The sequence below is a fragment of the Schistocerca nitens genome, chromosome 9, assembly GCF_023898315.1.
Source record: "Schistocerca nitens isolate TAMUIC-IGC-003100 chromosome 9, iqSchNite1.1, whole genome shotgun sequence".
NCBI classification, from domain to species: Eukaryota; Metazoa; Arthropoda; class Insecta; order Orthoptera; family Acrididae; genus Schistocerca; species Schistocerca nitens.
The window spans coordinates 437177559-437200445 of record NC_064622.1 but is presented as its reverse complement, the minus strand read 5'-3'; the positions used below and the strand labels follow the sequence as shown (position 1 = coordinate 437200445).

At 42.1% G+C, this 22887-nt stretch overlaps 1 protein-coding gene across 1 annotated transcript; it reads left to right on the top strand.

Moving 5' to 3' along the window:
• The first annotated feature begins 15121 nt into the window (after window positions 1-15121).
• On the top strand, window positions 15122-21927 carry LOC126203321 (fatty acid-binding protein 9-like). Its single transcript, XM_049937588.1, has 3 exons — window positions 15122-15279; window positions 18755-19035; window positions 21790-21927. The coding sequence occupies exons 1-3, from the start codon at window positions 15204-15206 to the stop codon at window positions 21838-21840; spliced, it is 408 nt and encodes a 135-aa protein (XP_049793545.1). The 5' UTR covers window positions 15122-15203; the 3' UTR covers window positions 21841-21927.
• The last annotated feature ends 960 nt before the right edge of the window (window positions 21928-22887 follow it).

Here is a 22887-nt window from a genome sequence, read left to right as displayed (position 1 = left end):
CGAAAAGTGAAAAGCGAAGACCACTCGCGGTGGGGGAAGTTTCCTTTCCCCGACGAGCGCTACAGCTGCCCTACAGGATAACTAAGAATTGATTTCCATCCAACAGTGTAAAATACTGCCCCGAGCTTTACGTACAGTATGTCCATATGCTTTTCTTGCGTTCTTTTCTTGGTAGCTCACATCTGTAATCCATGAAGTGTTAACGCACTTTGTGGAAAATAAATATCATCGGGCATGCTTGATCACTGCGTCCCTAATGATTCGCAGAGCGAGCTTCGGAAGGGTTGGTATAGGTTTTTGAAACGCCCTGTGGTGTAGTGTAGAGGTGAGAGTGGGGAACCGCCAGCTCGCTCTACAGTTTGCAGACCTATGAAGGATGGAACTGCGTGATCACAATCCGATGACCTACCTTCACTCACACTTCTACCCCCCACCTCCTGCACCCTGTTACACCCCGAGAACGTGATGTACCCCTTATTCTGCAACACAAATTTAATGTTTGTTCTTAACCCGTATCATTTAACAATAAAAATTAACTTTATACCACTGAAACTCCATTGTTAACAATCTGCGGTCTCTTCATTACCTGCATAGTGGAAAATATTTGTCCTATAGGAAAATGAATGGGGATATTTTCACTAGAAGCTGCGGTTTTCGGGCTATTCAAGAATAAGAGAAAAATGTGACCTTTAAATACACATTTTTGGTAACATTTTCGGGAAGCAGCGATCTTGTAATCTACATAAAATCAATAAAAAAACAGTCTGGAGTGCGGTGGCACTTTATTAAAGTGACTGGTTTCGGCCATAATTATACCACCTTCAGACAGCACCATCAGCTGAAGTTGACGATGCGTACAACAGCTAGTTGACCTCAGTTAAATGAACCCCTATCCCTTTCAATCTCCACGATCACACCCCCACTGGTCAGAATTTTTGTGATGTTGTTCAAAACATTCCCTTCTACGACCATAGAAAAATTTGTGACTGCACGGCTTTTTCTCTTTAATTTTCCTTCGTTTACTGGACTACAAATGTTCCAACCTCGATACGGCGTCTGGTTGGCATCGCTCGGCCTTCTGGGCCTGTGTGCGAAATTTCTTTTAATATTCCTTCAATGGCGCAGGTAAAATTCCCAAAAGATAATAAATCTCCTCCTCTGCCCCCTCTCCCCCTCTCTCAGTCTTCCAACCCTTATTCTTCTCTCCTTCCACAAACACACGACAGTGAATGATCAAGACTGAATTAATGAACATGAGGTTGAAATATCACGTCTTCCCTTAACCTGGACAATGGAGAGACTTTTCTTTTTTTGAGGTATTAGGTGCTAAAAATAATAATAAGGTAAGATCAGAGTAGGACACGCGTGATCGAGCAAAATTTTCATGTACCAATAAGGCGCATAAGTGCTGTTACATACGCGTAGCGACGGCCATAAAACGGTAGACAAGAACAACACACCCAACTGTAGCATATACATTTAACCTACATTGGTCTTTCTGATACCCCTCACGCCAATGAGCGCAGGTATGTTCAAAATGGTTCAAATGGCTCTGAACACTATGGGACTTAACATCTAAGGTCATCATTCCCCTAGAACTTAGAACTACTTAAACCTAACTAACCTAAGGACATCACACACATCCATGCCCGAGGCAGGATTCGAACCTGCGGCCGTAGCGGTCGTGCGGCTACGGACTGAAGAGCCTAGAACCGTTCGGCCACAAGTGGCCGGCCGCAGGTATGTACTAACTAAATTAACTTAAATTCTTTAATCTGAACAGCCTATGCTAGGCCCAATATAAAATTTTTGTACTACGTTACATAAACTTTTTTGGCTGTATTTACGGTCAAATCTAGACTATTAGTCAACCGCACTAGAAATACCATAATTACATTAGTCTGCTCGTATGATAAGCAATATTACAGTAACAACAAATGATTCAAATGGCTCTGAGCACTATGGGACTCAACGGCTGAGGTCATTAGTCCCCTAGAACTTAGAACTAGTTAAACCTAACTAACCTAAGGACATCACAAACATCCATGCCCGAGGCAGGATTCGAACCTGCGACCGTAGCGGTCTTGCGGTTCCAGACTGCAGCGCCTTTAACCGCACGGCCACTTCGGCCGGCCCAGTAACAACACTATGTTAAGTTACACACCATGTGTTTCTATGAGATGTAATGTTAACGATTTTTTTTTTTTTTTTTGGTCATCAGTCTACTGACTGGTTTGATGCGGCCCGCCACGAATTCCTTTCCTGTGCTAACCTCTTCATCTCAGAGTAGCACTTGCAACCTACGTCCTCAACTATTTGCTTGACGTATTCCAATCTCTGTCTTCCTCTACAGTTTTTGCCCTCTACAGCTCCCTCTAGTACCATGGAAGTCATTCCCTCATGTCTTAGCAGATGTCCTATCATCCTGTCCCTTCTCCTTATCAGTGTTTTCCACATATTCCTTTCCTCTCCGATTCTGCGTAGTACCTCCTCATTCCTTACCTTATCAGTTCACCTAATTTTCAACATTCGTCTATAGCACCACATCTCAAATGCTTCGATTCTCTTCTGTTCCGGTTTTCCCACAGTCCATGTTTCACTACCATACAATGCTGTACTCAAGACGTACATCCTCAGAAATTTCTTCCTCAAATTGAGGCCGGTATCTGATATTAGTAGACTTCTCTTGGCCAGAAATGCCTTTTTTGCCATAGCGAGTCTGCTTTTGATGTCCTCCTTCCTCCGTCCGTCATTGGTTATTTTTCTGCCTAGGAAGCAGAACTCCTTACCTTCATTGACTTCGTGACCATCAATCCTGATGTTAAGTTTCTCGCTGTTCTCATTTCTACTACTTCTCATTACCTTCGTCTTTCTCCGATTTACTCTCAAACCGTACTGTGTACTCATTAGACTGTTCATTCCGTTGAGCAGATCATTTAATTCTTCTTCACTTTCACTCAGGATAGCAATGTCATCAGCGAATCGTATCATTGATATCCTTTCTCCTTGTATTTTAATTCCACTCCTGAACCTTTCTTTTATTTCCATCATTGCTTCCTCGATGTACAGATTGAAGAGTAGGGGCGAAAGGCTACAGCCTTGTCTTACACCCTTCTTAATACGAGCACTTCGTTCTTGATCGTCCACTCTTATTATTCCCTCTTGGTTGTTGTACATATTGTATATGACCCGTCTCTCCCTATAGCTTACCCCTACTTTTTTCAGAATCTCGAACAGCTTGCACCATTTTATACTGTCGAACGCTTTCTCCAGGTCGACAAATCCTATGAAAGTGTCTTGATTTTTCTTTAGCCTTGCTTCCATTATTAGCCGTAACGTCAGAATTGCCTCTCCCGTCCCTTTACTTTTCCTAAAGCCAAACTGATAGTTACCTAGCGCATTCTCAATTTTCTTTTCCATTCTTCTGTATATTATTCTTGTAAGCAGCTTCGATGCATGAGCTGTTAAGCTGATTGTGCGATAATTCTCGCACTAGTCAGCTCTTGCCGTCTTCGGAATTGTGTGGATGATGCTTTTCCGAAAGTCAGATGGTATGTCGCCAGACTCATATATTCTACACACCAACGTGAATAGTCGTTTTGTTGCCACTTCCCCCAATGATTTTAGAAATTCTGATATAATGTTATCTATCCCTTCTGCCTTATTTAACCGTAAGTCCTCCAAAGCTCTTTTAAATTCCGATTCTAATACTGGATCCCCTATCTCTTCTAAATCGACTCCTGTTTCTTCTTCTATCACATCAGACAAATCTTCACCCCCATAGAGGCTTTCAATGTATTCTTTCCACCTATCTGCTCTCTCCTCTGAATTTAACAGTGGAATTGCCGTTGCACTCTTAATGTTACCACCGTTGCTTTTAATGTCACCAAAGGTTGTTTTGACTTTCCTGTATGCTGAGTCTGTCCTTCCGACAATCATATCTTTTTCGATGTCTTCACATTTTTCCTGCAACCATTTCGTCTTAGCTTCCCTGCACTTCCTATTTATTTCATTCCTCAGCGACTTGTATTTCTGTATTCCTGACTTTCCCGGAACATGTTTGTACTTCCTCCTTTCATCAATCAACTGAAGTATTTCTTCTGTTAACCATGGTTTCTTCGCAGCTATCTTCTTTGTACCTATGTTTTCCTTCCAAACTTCTGTGATGGCCCTTTTTAGAGATGTACATTCCTTCTCAACTGTACTGTCTACTGCGCTATTCCTTATTGCTGTAGCTATAGCGTTAGAGAACTTCAAACGTATCTCGTCATTCCTTAGTACTTCCGTATCCCACTTCTTTGCGTATTGATTCTTCCTGACTAATGTCTTGAACTTCAGCCTACTCTTCATCACTACTATATTGTGATCTGAGTCTATATCTGCTCCTGGCTACGCCTTATAGTCCAGTATCTGATTTGGGAATCTATGTCTCACCATGATGTAATCTAATTGAAATCTTCCCGTATCTCCCGGCCTTTTCCAAGTATACCTCCTCCTCTTGTGATTCTTGAACAGGGTATTCGCTATTACTAGCTGAAACTTGTTACAGAACTCAATTAGTCTTTCTCCTCTTTCATTCCTTGTCCCAAGCCCATATTCTCCTGTAACCTTTTCTTCTACTCCTTCCCCTACAACTGCATTCCAGTCGCCCATGACTATTAGATTTTCGTCCCCCTTTACATACTGCATTACCCTTTCAATATCCTCATACACTTTCTCTATCTGTTCATCTTCAGCTTGCGACGTCGGCATGTACACCTGAACTATCGTTGTCGGTGTTGGTCTGCTGTCAATTCTGATTAGAACAACCCGGTCACTGAACTGTTCACAGTAACACACCCTTTGCCCTACCTTCCTATTCATAACGAATCCTACACCTGTTATACCATTTTCTGCTGCTGTTGATATTACCTGATACTCATCTGATCAGAAATCCTTGTCTCCCTTCCACTTCACTTCACTGACCCCTACTATATCTAGGCTGAGCCATTGCATTTCCCTTTTAAGATTTTCTAGTTTCCCTACCACGTTCAAGCTTCTGACATTCCACGCCTCGACTCGTAGAACGTTATCCTTTCGTTGATTGTTCAATCTTTTTCTCATGGTAACCTCCCCCTTGGCAGTCCCCTCCCGGAGATCCGAATGGGGGATTATTCCGGAATCTTTTGCCAATGGAGAGATCATCATGACACTTCTTCAATTACAGGCCACATGTTCTGTGGATACTCGTTACGTGTCTTTAATGCAGTGGTTTCCATTGCCTTCTGCATCCTCATGTCGTTGATCATTGCTGATTCTTCCGCTTTAGGGGCAATTTCCCACCCCTAGGACAAGAGAGTGCCCTGAACCTCTATCCGCTCCTCCGCGCTCTTTGATAAGGCCGTTGGCAGAATGAGGCTGACTTCTTATGCCGGAAGTCTTTGGCCGCCAATGCTGATTATTTATCAAAATTTAGGCAGTGGCGGGTATCGAACCCGGGACCGAAGACTTTTTGATTACGAATCAAAGACGCTACCCCTAGACCATGGGACCTAGCCCTCATGTTAACGATACTTATATCTAAATGCCACGGGTTTTAATTTGTGCCAATGGACAAACAAAATTTACTAGCGTCTACTGAGACACTTACGAAAGATAAACGAGAAAATTCATTTTAAACACACTTACTTGTTCATCCAAATTTAATATCTTTTCATAGTATATCCTCAAAATTGTTGTCTCTAATAAAGCTATGGAGTTGATAACTTCGAAGGAATTATTCCCGCATTCACTCAAAAATTCATGGAGTCCTGGGAATCAAAAAATGTTGGGGCTCGCTGGTGTCTGGCTTCCATTTTAGGGTCGTAGGTACACAATGACGCATTTCCTTATGGTATTTCGGCACATTTTGCCGTAACTTCAGCTGACTTTTTTCTGCTTCGCAAAAACAGCTAAGGATTCCGATATACATCTCTGACACTTCTGAAGCAACTGAAACAGCTTTCCCATGGAGAAAGGATCAACATCTCGTTTACTGCCACTGGGCACTATTTCGACACAGATTTATTTCTTTAACTTTTTGTAAATTGGACCGCAATCTTAATGGTTTGGCTGGTTGTGAATTGCTATTACAATGTAGGTGTTACGCTATTGTAAAACACAATTACAGCAGAGTCCCGCTAATCCAAACTCCGGTAATCCGAACATGAAAAATGTTAGTCTAAGTATGGAAAAATGTGCAGTAAATTGCTGTACATACACACTATTTTAATTTACACAGTACAGTAAACATGCATTAGAAAAAGTGGCAAGAAAACATTAGGTTTAAACAATGCATAACAATGAAAGAAAATCTGTCAAACTTACTAAAATACAGGCTCATTGTCACTTCTGTCACATCAGTCCACTTCTTCCTCGTCTTCAGTCACAGCAGAAACTAAGTCAGCGTCAGTAAGGTTCCCCATACATGCCCCATCCGCTGCCATCCTCTCATCTACGTCTTCTTCACTAGCTTGTTCACGTCTAGGGATTGTCTATATCTATATATGGCGGTAGTATCTGTTCCCGAAAGAACAGTTACCGTGAATGACCATGCAGCTTTGCTAGAAATGAAATGATAGTTAAATGGACACCCTAGCTGCATACAGGCGTTGATGTACTTCATTGGGGACATGTTGAAAATGTGTGCCCCGACCGGGACTCGAACCCGGGATCTCCTGCTTACATGGCAGACGCTCTATCTATCTGAGCCACCGTGGGCACAGAGGATAGTACGTCTGCAGGGACTTATCCCTTGCACGCTCCCCGTGAGATCCACATTCCCAACATGTCCACACCACTACATTCGTAGTGCGCCTAATAGATGTTTGCCCATCATACTCATCGTGGCAGAGTAATCTACCAAGTACCGTACGAGTTCGGGCATGGCGTGTGCGTTCGCACAAGAAGGTCAAAGGCCGGGAACCCATATTTTAACTATACATGGCGGTAGTATCTGTTCCCGAAAGAACAGTTACCGTGGATGACCATGCAGCTTTGCTAGAAATGAAATGATAGTTAAATGGACACCCTAGCTGCATACAGGCGTTGATGTACTTCATTGGGGACATGTTGAAAATGTGTGCCCCGACCGGGACTCGAACCCGGGATCTCCTGCTTACATGGCAGACGCTCTATCTATCTGAGCCACCGTGGGCACAGAGGATAGTACGTCTGCAGGGACTTATCCCTTGCACGCTCCCCGTGAGATCCACATTCCCAACATGTCCACACCACTACATTCGTAGTGCGCCTAATAGATGTTTGCCCATCATACTCATCGTGGCAGAGTAATCTACCAAGTACCGTACGAGTTCGGGCATAGCGTGTGCGTTCGCACAAGAAGGTCAAAGGCCGGGAACCCATATTTTAACTATACATGGCGGTAGTATCTGTTCCCGAAAGAACAGTTACCGTGGATGACCATGCAGCTTTGCTAGAAATGAAATGATAGTTAAATGGACACCCTAGCTGCATACAGGCGTTGATGTACTTCATTGGGGACATGTTGAAAATGTGTGCCCCGACCGGGACTCGAACCCGGGATCTCCTGCTTACATGGCAGACGCTCTATCTATCTGAGCCACCGTGGGCACAGAGGATAGTACGTCTGCAGGGACTTATCCCTTGCACGCTCCCCGTGAGATCCACATTCCCAACATGTCCACACCACTACATTCGTAGTGCGCCTAATAGATGTTTGCCCATCATACTCATCGTGGCAGAGTAATCTACCAAGTACCGTACGAGTTCGGGCATAGCGTGTGCGTTCGCACAAGAAGGTCAAAGGCCGGGAACCCATATTTTAACTATACATGGCGGTAGTATCTGTTCCCGAAAGAACAGTTACCGTGGATGACCATGCAGCTTTGCTAGAAATGAAATGATAGTTAAATGGACACCCTAGCTGCAAACAGGCGTTGATGCACTTCATTGGGGACATGTTGAAAATGTGTGCCCCGACCGGGGCTTACATGGATGGGCAAACATCTATTAGGCGCACTACGAATGTAGTAAATTTCAATTTACCAGATATAGACTGGGACACCCAGATGTTTAGGACGGGTGGTAGGGACAGAGCATCGAGTGATATTATACTGAGTGCACTATCCGAAAATTACCTCGAGCAATTAAACAGAGAACCGACTCGTGGAGATAACATTTTAGACCTACTGATAACAAACAGACCCGAACTTTTCGACTCTGTATGTGCAGAACAGGGAATCAGTGATCATAAGGCCGTTGCAGCATCCCTGAATATGGAAGTTAATAGGAATATAAAAAAAGGGAGGAAGGTTTATCTGTTTAGCAAGAGTAATAGAAGGCAGATTTCAGACTACCTAATAGATCAAAACGAAAATTTCTGTTCCGACACTGACAATGTTGGGTGTTTATGGAAAAAGTTCAAGGCAATCGTAAAATGCGTTTTAGACAGGTACGTGCCGAGTAAAACTGTGAGGGACGGGAAAAACCCAACGTGGTACAACAACAAAGTTAGGAAACTACTGCGAAAGCAAAGAGAGCTTCACTCCAAGTTTAAACGCAGCCAAAATCTCTCAGACAAACAGAAGCTAAACGATGTCAAAGCTAGCGTAAGGAGGGCTATGCGTGAAGCGTTCAGTGAATTCGAAAGTAAAATTCTATGTACCGACTTGACAGAAAATCCTAGGAAGTTCTGGTCTTACGTTAAATCAGTAAGTGGCTCGAAACAGCATATCCAGACACTCCGGGATGATGATGGCATTGAAACAGAGGATGACACATATAAAGCTGAAATACTAAACACCTTTTTCCAAAGCTGTTTCACAGAGGAAGACCGCACTGCAGTTCCTTCTGTAAATCCTCGCACAAACGAAAAAATGGCTGACATCGAAATAAGCGTCCAAGGAATAGAAAAGCAACTGGAATCACTCAACAGAGGAAAGTCCACTGGACCTGACGGGATACCAATTCGATTCTACACAGAGTACGCGAAAGAACTTGCCGCCATTCTAACAGCCGTGTACCGCAAGTCTCTAGAGGAACGGAGGGTTCCAAATGATTGGAAAAGAGCACAGGTAGTCCCAGTCTTCAAGAAGGGTCGTCGAGCAGATGCGCAAAACTATAGACCTATATCTCTGACGTCGATCTGTTGTAGAATTTTAGAACATGTTTTTTGCTCGAGTATCATGTTGTTTTTTGAAACCCAGAATCTACTCTGTAGGAATCAACATGGATTCCGGAAACAGCGATCGTGTGAGACCCAACTTTTTATTTGTTCATGAGACCCAGAAAATATTAGATACATTCTCCCAGGTAGATGCTATTTTTCTTGACTTCCGGAAGGCGTTCGATACAGTTCCGCACTGTCGCCTGATAAACAAAGTAAGAGCCTACGGAATATCAGACCAGCTGTGTAGCTGGATTGAAGAGTTTTTAGCAAACAGAACACAGCATGTTGTTATCAATGGAGAGACGTCTACAGACGTTAAAGTAACCTCTGGCGTGCCACAGGGGAGTGTTATGGGACCATTGCTTTTCACAATATATATAAATGACCTAGTAGATAGTGTCGGAAGTTCCATGCGGCTTTTCGCGGATGATGCTGTAGTATACAGAGAAGTTGCAGCATTAGAAAATTGTAGCGAAATGCAGGAAAATCTGCAGCGGATAGGCACTTGGTGCAGGGAGTGGCAACTGTCCCTTAACATAGACAAATGTAATGTATTGCGAATACAAAGAAAGAAGGATCCTTTATTGTATGATTACATGATAGCGGAACAAACACTGGTAGCAGTTACTTCTGTAAAATATCTGGGAGTATGCGTGCGGAACGTTTTGAAGTGGAATGATCATATAAAATTAATTGTTGGTAAGGCGGGTACCAGGTTGAGATTCATTGGGAGAGTGCTTAGAAAATGTAGTCCATCAACAAAGGAGGTGGGTTACAAAACACTCGTTCGACCTATACTTGAGTATTGCTCATCAGTGTGGGATCCGTACCAGATCGGGTTGACGGAGGAGATAGAGAAGATCCAAAGAAGAGCGGCGCGTTTCGTCACAGGGTTATTTGGTAACCGTGATAGCGTTACGGAGATGTTTAATAAACTCAAGTGGCAGACTCTGCAAGAGAGGCGCTCTGCATCGCGGTGTAGCTTGCTCGCCAGGTTTCGAGAGGGTGCGTTTCTGGATGAGGTATCGAATATATTGCTTCCCCCTACTTATACCTCCCGAGGAGATCACGAATGTAAAATTAAAGAGATTCGAGCGCGCACGGAGGCTTTCAGACAGTCGTTCTTCCCGCGAACCATACGCGACTGGAACAGGAAAGGGAGGTAATGACAGCGGCACGTAAAGTGCCCTCCGCCACACACCGTTGGGTGGCTTGCGGAGTATAAATGTAGATGTAGATGTAGATGTAATGAGTATGATGGGCAAACATCTATTAGGCGCACTGCGAATGTAGTGGTGTGGACATGTTGGGAATGTGGATCTCACGGGGAGCGTGCAAGGGATAAGTCCCTGCAGACGCACAATTCTCTGTGCACACGGTGGCTCAGATGGATAGAGGGTCTGCCATGTATGTAGGAGATCACGGGTTCGAGTCCCGGTCGGGGCACACATTTTCAACATGTCCCCAATAAAGTACATCAACGCCTGTTTGCAGTTAGGGTGTCCATTTAACTATCATTTCATTGTCTATATCATTTGTAGTAGACTTTCCTCTTCATTTTCAGCTAGTTTGTCCTGAAATTCAAGAGATGTCCACCGTTTTCTCCACGATTTTATCAGAGTATTTTCTGAAATATTCTGCCATGCCTTGGCGGCCCAATAAACAACATCATTCGCATAGGTCTTTTTTATTTTGTCCACTAAAGAAATGCTATCTTCTTGGAGCAGCATTCTTAAATTTTTTTTCTGTAAATCAGTTTTAATGTTTGCAGTACGCCTGGTCTATCGGCTGTAGAAGTGGTGTAACATTCGGAGCCAAAAACTTCGCCACAATTTCTCCATCACATAATTCCTAAGTGCTGGGGTCAGACGTCGCGTTATCAGTCAAAAGGATTGCATGGGGAGACAATGATTTCCCTTAGAAAACCGTCGAACAAACTGGCCATGCAACTATTCTTTGAACAGCTTACCATCCATCCATGCCTTTTTCTGGTTGCGATAATATAGGGGCAGGGACTTCATTTTGCAGTTTTTACAAGCTCTTGACCTAGCAGATTTGCCGATCAGCATTAAAGGCAGCTTGTGATTACCAGCAGCATTGCTGCACGCTAATAAAGTCACAGGATCTTTGCACATTTTAAAACCAGGAGCATGGTCTTCTGCTTTTGACAACAGGCTTTTTGTTGGCAATGCCCTAAAATTAAGGCCACTGTCGTCAGCGGTTATAAATTTGTTAGGGCGAATACTTGCCCTATCTTATCATTTTTTTCAAACTCACGCAGGTATTCCTTCGCTACATCACGGTCAGAAGAAAACTTTTCTCCATTAATTGTTAGATGACGGATTCCATGACGTTTTTTGAATCTGTCCAATTAACCCGTAATCGCACTACAAGGCTCATCACCATTCATTAGCCGGCCGGAGTGGCCTAGCGGTTCTAGGCGCTACAGTCTGGAACCGCGAGACCGCTACGGTCGCAGGTTCGAATCCTGCCTCGGGCATGGATGTGTGTGATCTCCTTAGGTTAGTTAGGTTTAAGTAGTTCTAAGTTCTATGGGACTGATGACCTCTGAAGTTGAGTCCCATAGTGATCAGAGCCATTTTTGAACAATTCATTAACTTGTTCAGGTAAACAGTCTTTTCCTGAACCAGTGCTCCACTCAAAGGAGTTCCCCTTTCTCTTTCCTGCATAAACCAAAGGAAAAGAGCTTCATCCACTTTATCGTACTGGGACTGTTTCAAAGTCTGCCGAATTTCGAGTTTTTTTCCGAAGATTTTGCACAGGGCTGTTCAAGCTTCACTCGGTTCTTCTTCCGATCACAAATCGTTTTTACTAACACCCAGTTCCGTTGCCAGTTTAGATACATTCTCACCATTGTCTATCCGCTTCAAAGCACTCAGATTTTCTTTGAGAGTTAACGTTGTATGTTTCCGTTTACTCATGACGAAAATACGTACACCACTACATCTGAACGAAGACAATACTACTGTTACTCGTGCTAGCGATCGATAACTAACATGACCAAGCACTTTGCGAGACAACTGGCAGTGCTCTGACCTCAAACACTACAAAGGCCTCAACAATGCACAACAACAAGGGCAGGGAGTGAGAGTGAGCCATTGTTCTCACACTTGTTCCCATTTGTTATCATGGTGTACCTACTTGTCTGCTTAGTATACTTCATTCTAGAAACTCGTCACCCTCATTCCGGCTAATCCGAACAAATCGGTAATCCGAACAAGGTCCGGTCCGAGACTCTACTGTATTCGATGCCATGTCACAGCACAGTATAAGTAATGGAATCATCATAGGTATGTGACCAACTTTACAGCAACGTAATATTTGATCACTGGATTTTCTTTCAGCACAGGATATTTTTGTGATATTACTGCACATCACTTTCCCTGCGATTCCTAACACAAGTAAAATAATCCCCATGGATACAATCTGGGACAAAACTCCGCAAGAGTACAGTTATTTATAGCTCATATCTGTATTCAAATATATGTATCTGACAGTGCCATGACACCGAAATTGCAAGAGCAAAATAGAAACGGTTATTTCTTTCCTGTTACACTCTCTATCAGCAGGCAGCAAAAACGAGCGTTTAAATCTTTCCGTGCGAGCTCTGACTTCTCTTATGTTATTATGACGATCATTTCTGCCTACGTAAGTGGATATCTACAAAATATTTTGACATTCTGAGGAGAAAGTTGGAGATTGGAATTTCTTGGAAATACGTCGCCGCAATGAAAAAATCCTTTGTATTAACGATTGTGCTACCTCAACTCGAGTATCATATCCGTGACACTCCCTTCCCTATTTTGCGATAATACAAAACGATCTCACCGTCTTTGAACGTTTTCGATGTCCTCCTTCAATCATATCTGGTAAGGATCCAATACCGTGCAGCAGTACTCTAGTAGAGGACGGACAAGCATAGTGCAGGCAGTTCCTTTAGTGGACCAGTTGCGGCTTCTAAGTATTCTACCAACAAAACGCAGTTTATGGTTCGCCTTCCCCACATTATCTATGTGATTGTTCCAATTTAAGTTGTTCACAATTGTTATTTCCGGGCATTTAGTTGAATTGTCAGCGTTTAGATTTTTGTGATTTATCATCTAACCGAATTTTAAAGGACAACTTTTAATACTCCCACATTATTTAGGATCAACTGCCACTTTTCGCACCATGCAGACGTCTTGTGTAAATAATTTTTAAACTGATTTTGGGCTCCTGATGTTATTAGTCGGTAAATCACAGCAACACATACAAAGAATCCAAAAGGATTGCTCAGATTGGGAACTCATTGAAATACATTAGAAACAGCAGAGAGTCTCCTTGGGGAACGCCAGATATCACTTCTGTTTGACTCAATGACTTTCTGTCAAATACTGCGAACTTTGATTTTTTCTGACAGACAGCTGAAACGATACCCCATAGGCAAGCAGTTTGAATAGAAGCTGCTTGTAAGAACTGTATCAAAAGCGTATGGGTAATCTAGAAATCGGAATAAATTTGAGTTCGAGATCCCCCAATGGCAGCACAAATTACTACGTGAGGGTAGCTGTGTTTCAAATGAACGATATTTTCTGCTTTCGTGCTGACTGTATGTCAACAGATCGTTTTCTTCGAGGTAGTTCATAATATTCCAACACAGTATATTTTCCAAACCTTCTACAAACCGACGTCAGTGATATTGGTCTGTAATTCTAGCCCTCCCGCCGGAAGGTTCGAATCCTCCCTCGGGCATGGGTATGTGTGTTGTTCTTAGTGTAAGTTAGTTTAAGTAGTGTGTAAGTCTAGGGACCGTTGACCTCAGCATTTTGTTTCCTTAGGAATCCACAAACATTTGAACATTTTTGTACCTCTGCGAATTACTCCTACTTATTTATATGGTTATCAATGTTGCCTGTGCTACTTTTAGTCTTTAGGCACAGATCTCTCATCGAGCGACTGGTCGTATCTGATGGTTATGTACAGAACTATAATCTCAACGTACTCTGAAAGGAATGTAACTGGTATACTATCAGCATCAGCAACGGCCTTACCGCAGTGGATACACCGGTTCCCGTGAGATCACCGAAGTTAAGCGCTGTCGGGGGGCGTGGTCGGCGCTTGGATGGGTGACAATCCAGGCCGCCATGCGCTGTTGCCATTTTTCGGGGTACACTCACTGAGGATGACACGGCGGTCGGATGGTCCCGGTAGGCCACTCGTGGCCTGAAGACGGAGTGCTAAAAAAAAAAAAAAATACTATCTGCATCGGAGCATATGCCTTTATTAAGTGATTTCAGCTGCTTTGCTACACTGCGGATATCTACTTCTAACTTACTCATGTTGGCGGCAGTTCTGGATTCGAATTACGGAACATTTACGTGGGCTTCTTTGGTGAAGCGCCAATTACCTCAGTTATGGGTTAGCTTGTCTCAGGAGAGTGTATAACGGCTTTCTGACACTCGTTCCAACCGATTCATAGCTTGCATCCAGGCCACAGGGTGTGCAACGTCTTATCAATAAGTGTGCTGACTGCCACGTTGTTTGTAAATCTGAACCCGGAAAGTTTTGTTTCCTATCCTCGTCTCCTTCTGAGAGTTTCAGCTTTTTCGTCTGGTAATGTATTTCGGTCGCAAAATGTATCCCCGGAGAATATTAGATGGCTTATAACCTCATACTGTCCCGCCATGCCCCCCGCCCCACCCCCGAAAGCACCACTCTACATTCTGTTACGTCGAAACCGCGACCTTTATCGCTTGGCTATGAAGTAATGTTGAGTATGTCTCAACACTCTTGCGACTATCGCAGTTCGGAGACAGGTGCAGTTTGCTTTACACAAGCGCTTCTTATCGAAGGGCTCATCTTAAACCAATTTGAGCTGCTGCCGTTATCTCCCGCCGGCTGTCGTAACGGGCCCCTCGCTACTTTGACCCCTGCCAGAGCGTATAAAGACACCCGGTTACTGGGCGCCCGCTATCGACCACCCCGGCCGCTACTGATCATCCCGTGTGCTGTCGTCGAAGCAACAACCTCCAAGATGGTGAAGGCATTCCTGGGAAAGACCTACCAGCTGGACAAGAATGAGAACATGGAGGCCTTCCTCAACGCCTACGGTTAGTTTCCACGACACACGTGTTTTCTCTCACTAAATTTTTGATACCTTCATTACTAGTATGATAGAATCACTTCACGTTTGCTTAGAGTTCGCAGTAAGATCTCTGTTGTCGACTCACAGTTTACCAGGTTCTAAGGACAACGCCTTGCTAATGAAGATATCCTTTTTTCTCTCTCGCCATCTTTACCATTTGCTCGTAGTTGCTGGAGTGCATTCCACTGCTGACGCTGTGTAATTAAAATGTTCTGAGCTTGCCTTTTGATATTTTTCCTAGGACTTTTCCTTCTAAGATGCATTTTATGAAGCTTGTCCGTGGAATTAGGAATTAGGCATTTTAGTTTTTCTTCTCTGTATCATTTTAATAAATACCCTTTTCTTTTTCATTTCTCTTAGTCTTTGTATTTACGATTTTATTATGTATTAGTGGCAGTTCTAAATATCCACATCTCTATTGCTTCCAATTATTTCTTCTTTCCCTGCTTCCTCAAGTCTGCTCTTCCTAACTATTGCTTAAAATGCTCCGAATAAATGTCTTGTTTTTATATTAAGGAGGTTGTTTGTAATCAAACTACACCTAGAATTACTAACCAAATATTAATTCCATGTTTATTTGACTACGACTGATATGTGAAATAAATAATCTGAGAGTGGTAGTACACATAGGCAAAAAATATGAGGTTGGTTAAACTGGTAAACGATGTTAGTTTGTGATATTTAAGTGGCTACAAGTAAAGCCAATGTGAGACCAAAACCTATGACTCACCTGTAGTTGCAATTTATCATGTGCTGCTTATTTAACGTAACTTATGGGTAGCAAATGACATGTTGTTGCATCAGAGAGTGAGATACTAACTCCTAATATACGTTTCACGGGGAACAATTGTGATACATAGATTTATCAATATAAGTGTTGCATTTTAGGGTCCGCTTATATGCATCACTGCTTTTTCAGACACGTTTCAGAATTACAGTCATATCACGGCTACATTTCTTTATTCTTGCATGCGTTGTCTCGTTCAGCGAAAATTTCCTGGATTTTGCATTTAGACGGTTCAGCAACAGCATATAATGTCTTTCCAGCGGCACTCTACATGCTTACAAATACAGAAAGAACGCCGGCCGCGGTGGTCTAGCGGTTCTGGCGCTGCAGTCCGGAACCGCGGGACTGCTACGGTCGCAGGTTCGAATCCTGCCTCGGGCATGGGTGTGTGTGATGTCCTTAGGTTAGTTAGGTTTAAGTAGTTCTAAGTTCTAGGGGACTTATGACCTAAGATGTTGAGTCCCATAGTGCTCAGAGCCATTTGAACCATTTGAACAGAAAGAACAACTGGTTCCAAGAACTTCATAATGACGAGGTGGCCGCTCGTATGCTTCATTCCGACACTGTGGCTCTTACGTGAAATCTTTTATTTTTCTGCTACACTTTATTTGCCTTGTGAGTCACTATTCATATTTAATATGTGAAAGCTGCTCCATTTTTTCTTTGTCCTAATCTTGTAACTTAAATTATTTACATGAACGAGGCATTTTTAGCAGCGCTGATATAATTTGTCAGCAGCTTCAGTATTGTGCCTTGGAGGTGATAAACCGTGGTTTAAACACGTTGCTTATGCTGCAACAGTTACGTCAACAGCCAAGTAGTCAAAGAGATGACAGGCTTGCTGTGCATTTGTTCCAAGGATCAGATCCTGCCGAACTGTACCCTTATCATGCACCTGCAGGTTTCTGTAACGAATAACGCTCCATGTACTACAACCAATCGCGATCCGTAAACAGTCGTAAACTCCACCATACACACATCTAATACTGTTGTCTATTCTTCTTCAAGGTGGAACCATCTATGAACATCCAGCGCGTACTTCCTCGTCATCAAACTGTTGCTAGAGGCCATCAATGTACTGTTTCCACCTACCTGCTCTGTCTTCTCTGCGCATAATTGTGGAATTGCTCTTGCACGTTTAATATCGTTGATTGATCTCGGACTATCTGAGGTATTCATTTGTGAGTGTCGGTTCTGTTATACGATACGACCACTCTAATTTTGACCCTGAACGACTGGAAGCCCGTGTAAAATGTCAGACCAAAGTATCAGCATATCTATTAGTGGACATTAAAAGGATGTGTGTCAGCCGTTTGTCTTGAACCGTCCTGGGGATACTTTCAATGACGTGTCTGAACGTCTGTGAAGGAATGGCTCCCCATTCTTCCTCGGCAGTCAGAGAAGACAGTAATGTTGGACGATAGAGTCTGCACGTTTAATATCGTTGATTGATCTCGGACTATCTGAGGTATTCATTTGTGAGTGTCGGTTCTGTTATACGATACGACCACTCTAATTTTGACCCTGAACGACTGGAAGTCCGTGTAAAATGTCAGACCAAAGTATCAGCATATCTATTAGTGGACATTAAAAGGATGTGTGTCAGCCGCTTGTCTTGAACCGTCCTGGGGATACTTTCAATGACGTGTCTGAACGTCTGTGAAGGAATGGCTCCCCATTCTTCCTCGGCAGTCAGAGAAGACAGTAATGTTGGACGATAAAGTCTGGAGCATAGTCAGCATATACGTCATTCCAAAGGTGTTAGTTCAGTTCGGGCTTCCGTTTTAGGAGTGTTATTCTCCACAAACTATTGCCATACTGATAAATCTTTACGGCAGATTGCACTGTCCTCGGAACTGTTCCTCCACCATATGAAGTATACCAAGCTGCTAAACGTGTTGATATCTTTTCGGATTCAGCGTTTTGTTAAGCGCAATGAGGGGACCACAGCCTAACCTTGAAAAACACTCCCATACCATAACACATCTCCTCTGTACGTAACTAGTGGTACCCTTCCATCGGATTGCCACTCGTTTCCAGTCACCCACTGTCCAGCCGCGTCGTTGTTTACATTACCGCAAGTGTAGCTTAGCAATAAGTACAGAAATACGCGCCTTTTGAGGTTCTACTCGACCATTATACCCCACTCTTCTTTCGTCCCAAAGCAGAGTCACTGTGCTAGCTAGAATTCCTGTAGCACTTTGGAACTCATGAGCAGTTCGTTTCGCTGTTTTCATGCCATTTCTTACAACTTCCGCAATGCTTCATGGTCTCTGTCCGCAGTGCATTTGGTCCGCATGGGCTCGGTTTATCTGTGGTTGTTTCTTCGCGTTTCCACTTTGACAATCACATCACCAACAGTCGGTTTTTGCCGCTGTTGAAGGGCTCAAATGTCTGTGATTATTTTATTACTCTGGTCCACGTTCCAAGTAACTGAGCTGTACTGACAGACCCATTCTGCTGTTACTGCGTCACTACTGTCAATACAACACTCTCCGCATCTTTTTATACCGACGGATCCACCTCTCGCGATGTCTAGTGGTCATTCCAGCATTACATACGGGTGTCCGGATACTTTGATCATGTAATGTGTCGGCTAGACTTCGGAGTCACTTGCAGAACTGCCACTGAAGCGTGCTTTTCTTGTCGGCAGGCGTGGACGCGGCGATGAAGGAGGCCGCCGCCCAGCTGAAGCCTACGACGACCCTGACGGAGAGCGGCGGCGTGTACACGCAGGTGACGGCCGCGGGAGACCGCAAGGTGACCACCTCCTTCAAGCTGGGCGAGGAGTTCGACGAGACGACGCTGGACGGCAAGAAGGCCAAGACCACCGTCACGCAGAAGAGCGGCGACACCCTGCTCCAGGTCCAGAAGTTCCCCGACGGCAAGGTTGTCAACATGGAGAAGAAGTTCACCGCAGATGCACTCACGGTGGTGAGTGTCCAGTCAGCATTCAGCCGACCAGAAACTGCTCTCTGTGGCCGCTTCTAGATTCGCCCATACACCGAGGCCAACCTACTCCTAATTTCAGTTCTCAAATTGGTCTCATATAAACTCCCTAATCGTTTAACTTGCGACATTTGAAATACAGTTTTATTTGCTGTAGTAATTTCCCATGTGTTGACTAATTCACCGTTTTCTAAATACTATCCAAGAACAAAATTGTAACCACCCACAATTTTTGAATGAACAATTTATACTACAGTAACTGTTGTCGGGTCCACGGCTACCGTCAGAGAGCAGCGAGAATTTCTCAAACAAATCTAACATTCGTAAAATGAAGAACTAACCGCCTTCAGTCACAAGTTGCGTTTATTTAATGCACTATGCATTTCGAGCCCTGGAGGCTCATCTTCAGATGCTTTTTAATGATTTACATCAGGTTTTTTTAGTTGTTTGCCTTTTTGTATTACATTTCTGTGTTACAGCATGGTATATTGTAGATATAAGCGTAGATATGTTGTAACACAGAAATGTAATATCAACAGGCAAACAACTAAAAAACCTGATGTAAATCACTAAAAAGCACCTGAAGATGAGCCTCCAGGGCTCGAAATGCATAGTGCAGTAAATAAACGGAACTTGTGACTGAAGGCGGTTTGTTCTTCATTTTACGAAAGTAAAACAGTCGCGGACGAAACACTGAAAAACAATGGATAAAATTAAATCTAACATTATCTTCCTATAATGTATAAGAAGATTACTGATTTTTTTGTTATCATATTTCACTTTGTCACTTATTATAAAAGAACATTCATGATATTCTTGTTTAAAAAAGCTTTTATTATTATTATTATAAAGAGCGTGTGAATTTTAGCCAAGCTCACCTTCACTTCCTATTACTATTACCTTCTCTTCTCAAAGCTTTTTCATTAATTCACTGTGTTTTGTCATCTTCTTCTGTGTCCGTTTTTTCCTATTGATTCTTCTCTTGAGACTCAGAGACTCATTCAGTTTGTTGTTTCTGTTTCGACTGTGGAGTTGTTTTCCGCCCATAATTTACGTTCTGAGAATTTCAATTCCTCCAGATCTTCTTATATTTATTCCATCCAAATAGTCTTTAATTTTCTTGCATTAGCGATATTAAGAAATTTGTTAGTGGATCCGTTTTAATCCATTATACATAGGTACCCTAGAACTGTAGATGACTTTTCTAAAATTTATCTACAATATTGTTTTTGTTTTCTTAGAATTTCTTTGTAGATCTTCTGATCTAAGTTGTGTCTTGAAGAATAGCGCCGTATATTTTTCTAAGAAGCTTCATTTTTTGTTTCTCAGTTTCATGAATTTTCATCATCTCTCTAATTACTGTGATTTACGCCACGTACAAGACGTCTAGTAAAACAACCGTGTTGAAGTATCGTAGTTTTGTATTACAAGATTGTATTGATTCCATGGTGGTTTGTTTTTGCAATCTGTGTTGCAAATTGTGTTCCATCCTGGAGGTAGGATGGTTGTTTCCCAAGCACTTGAAGTGAGTGACCAATCACGTTTTTCTATACTTTGTTTTCAGTGTGCGTTTTACTGTTCATTTAGTATCCGCATACTGACTTTTTCATACGAAATTGTTTAGCGTTAATTTGGCTTCATCTTCGTTGTTCACTAACACACCCACGTCATCTGTAAAGGCCGGTCGTTTTCAAAGTGACTCTTTTTTCCTTTCTTCTTTCTAATTCGGATACCTTTGACGTGCTGGAGTGGCGATAAACCATCTTTTTGTAGGATGCCTCTGTCAAATTCCAACGAGTTTGAGATTTCTCCCATGAATTTAACTTTTGATACCTTCTGCTGCAAGTCTTACAAATCGAGTCATCCATAAAGAGCTTTAGACAACGAAGTCACCGTCCAGCGTCAAATAAGATATCAGCTGGTATAAAATATTGACAAATATTGACAAGTTTCAGTAAGGTTTCAAGTTTTTACACGTATTATATGGGAGCAAGAAAACAATTCGAAATGGTACTTAAAACGCATTAAATATTGTGAAAAACTCAGAAAATTAAATGCAGAGGATCAGTAAGAAATGTCAAAGGACAAATGTAACGACAGGAGTTGTTGAGGTTTCTTACCAGAAAAAGGGAGGGGATAACGTAAAATCTGCAGACCAACCATGAAATGTTCACTTGTACAGTAGAGAACGAAAATCCCAGAGGCAGACAAATTACCTAATGAATGTAGTAAGCAACAATAGATGAAGGATAGAATCACACCGGTTGTTATATAGTGCTTCTTTTTTTTTAAAAAAAAACTGAAACACAAAATACATGGAGAGGGAAATGAAAACTCCTTCGTTGCATATTTTGGAAGAAACATTGTGTGTGCAGTAAAATGACTGAAGTCGAAATCGTCTAAAATCATGTCTTTTTCCTTCACACATTTACGAAAAAAATTGTGGCATTGTTGAAACATCATCGGTATTAATACTTTTCTCTCCTAAGGAGTGTATGTCTCCCCAGTATTTCTTTGCCTCTGACTATAATGTAAAGCCTGATCTGTACCGTGTGTTATTACAGCGCTTCTCACACCACGTTAGCTTAACAACGTACTGAACAGAAAAAGAGCACTATCTCTTAATGAATATATTAATGTGTGTCAAGTATCACTGGATTGGTGAACAAAATAATAGAACTGTTCAGGGCGTGCCTTTCGTAATAGAATTAAAATATTTCCTTGTTTTTGTGTTTTCAGACTATCACCCTCGGCAACATCACAGCCAAGAGGATCTACAAGGCGATCTAATTACATCATGGACGCTGTCCTTTTCTCCTGTTAATATTATCTTATTTTATTTGTTACTTTTAAAAATAAATGCTTTCTAAAATGTAATTATGTTTGGAATTTTTTGTTATGTTGACATCATACAACTAAGAAACAAAATTTACAACGAACCTAATCCTACTACACAACATCCGAGATTTGAAGTTATCAAGTAAGTCTGCACTCAACAAAAATTATCCAAATAGCAATTCCGAAAAACGGTGGATTAGCGAAGTGACGATATTGTTTTAACAAAAGTTACCATAAAATTGTATTTGTGTTTACGATTGCACACAGACAATGGATCCATTACACATTTTCAAGTCTATTATACCGCTATGCACAAACTTCACTTTGTAGCTGAGAGGCCAGAAAGATGTTTTACATAATATGTGCTACGAGCGGAGGAATAATTCACAATACACTTTTCCAAAATCATATTGAATTTAAATGTAATTAGAGACTCTTCCAGTGATTTTCTGCTTTTTATTTTAATGGTCTTTCCCTGGCGTTTTTGTCACTCGAAAGGCAAGAGATAATTCTTTTCATATTAATACATTTCGAACGGGAAGCTGTAATAATTTACATTTTTAAATAAAAATATGGTATTTGTTATTCTGACTTCTGTCAAGAGTGTGTTCAGCAAACGTCTATCATAACACAGTTTTCTTCGTTTCATCTTTGACCGTAAACACACTGAGTGCTGCGTTTATGTTTTTGTTGACCACTCAAAAGTAATATATTTGAAGTAGTTCCTAATGAGGGATACTAATGAAATCTGAGAGAAGCTAAAAACAAGATAATATAATGATCCAGATTATAGGCGAGAAAGATGTGATTGGACGTCAATTCATTTCAGTGTATTACATTTGGCTTCATGGCACACAGTCTAACTAAATCTAACTAACTTTGTATTGCATTTAATGTCCAGGGACAACATATGTATGGCACCATATACCTATTACAGTTCAGACGGACGTTATGAATCCGCTAAAACATGTATATAAGACCCTTCTATTTGAGGTACAA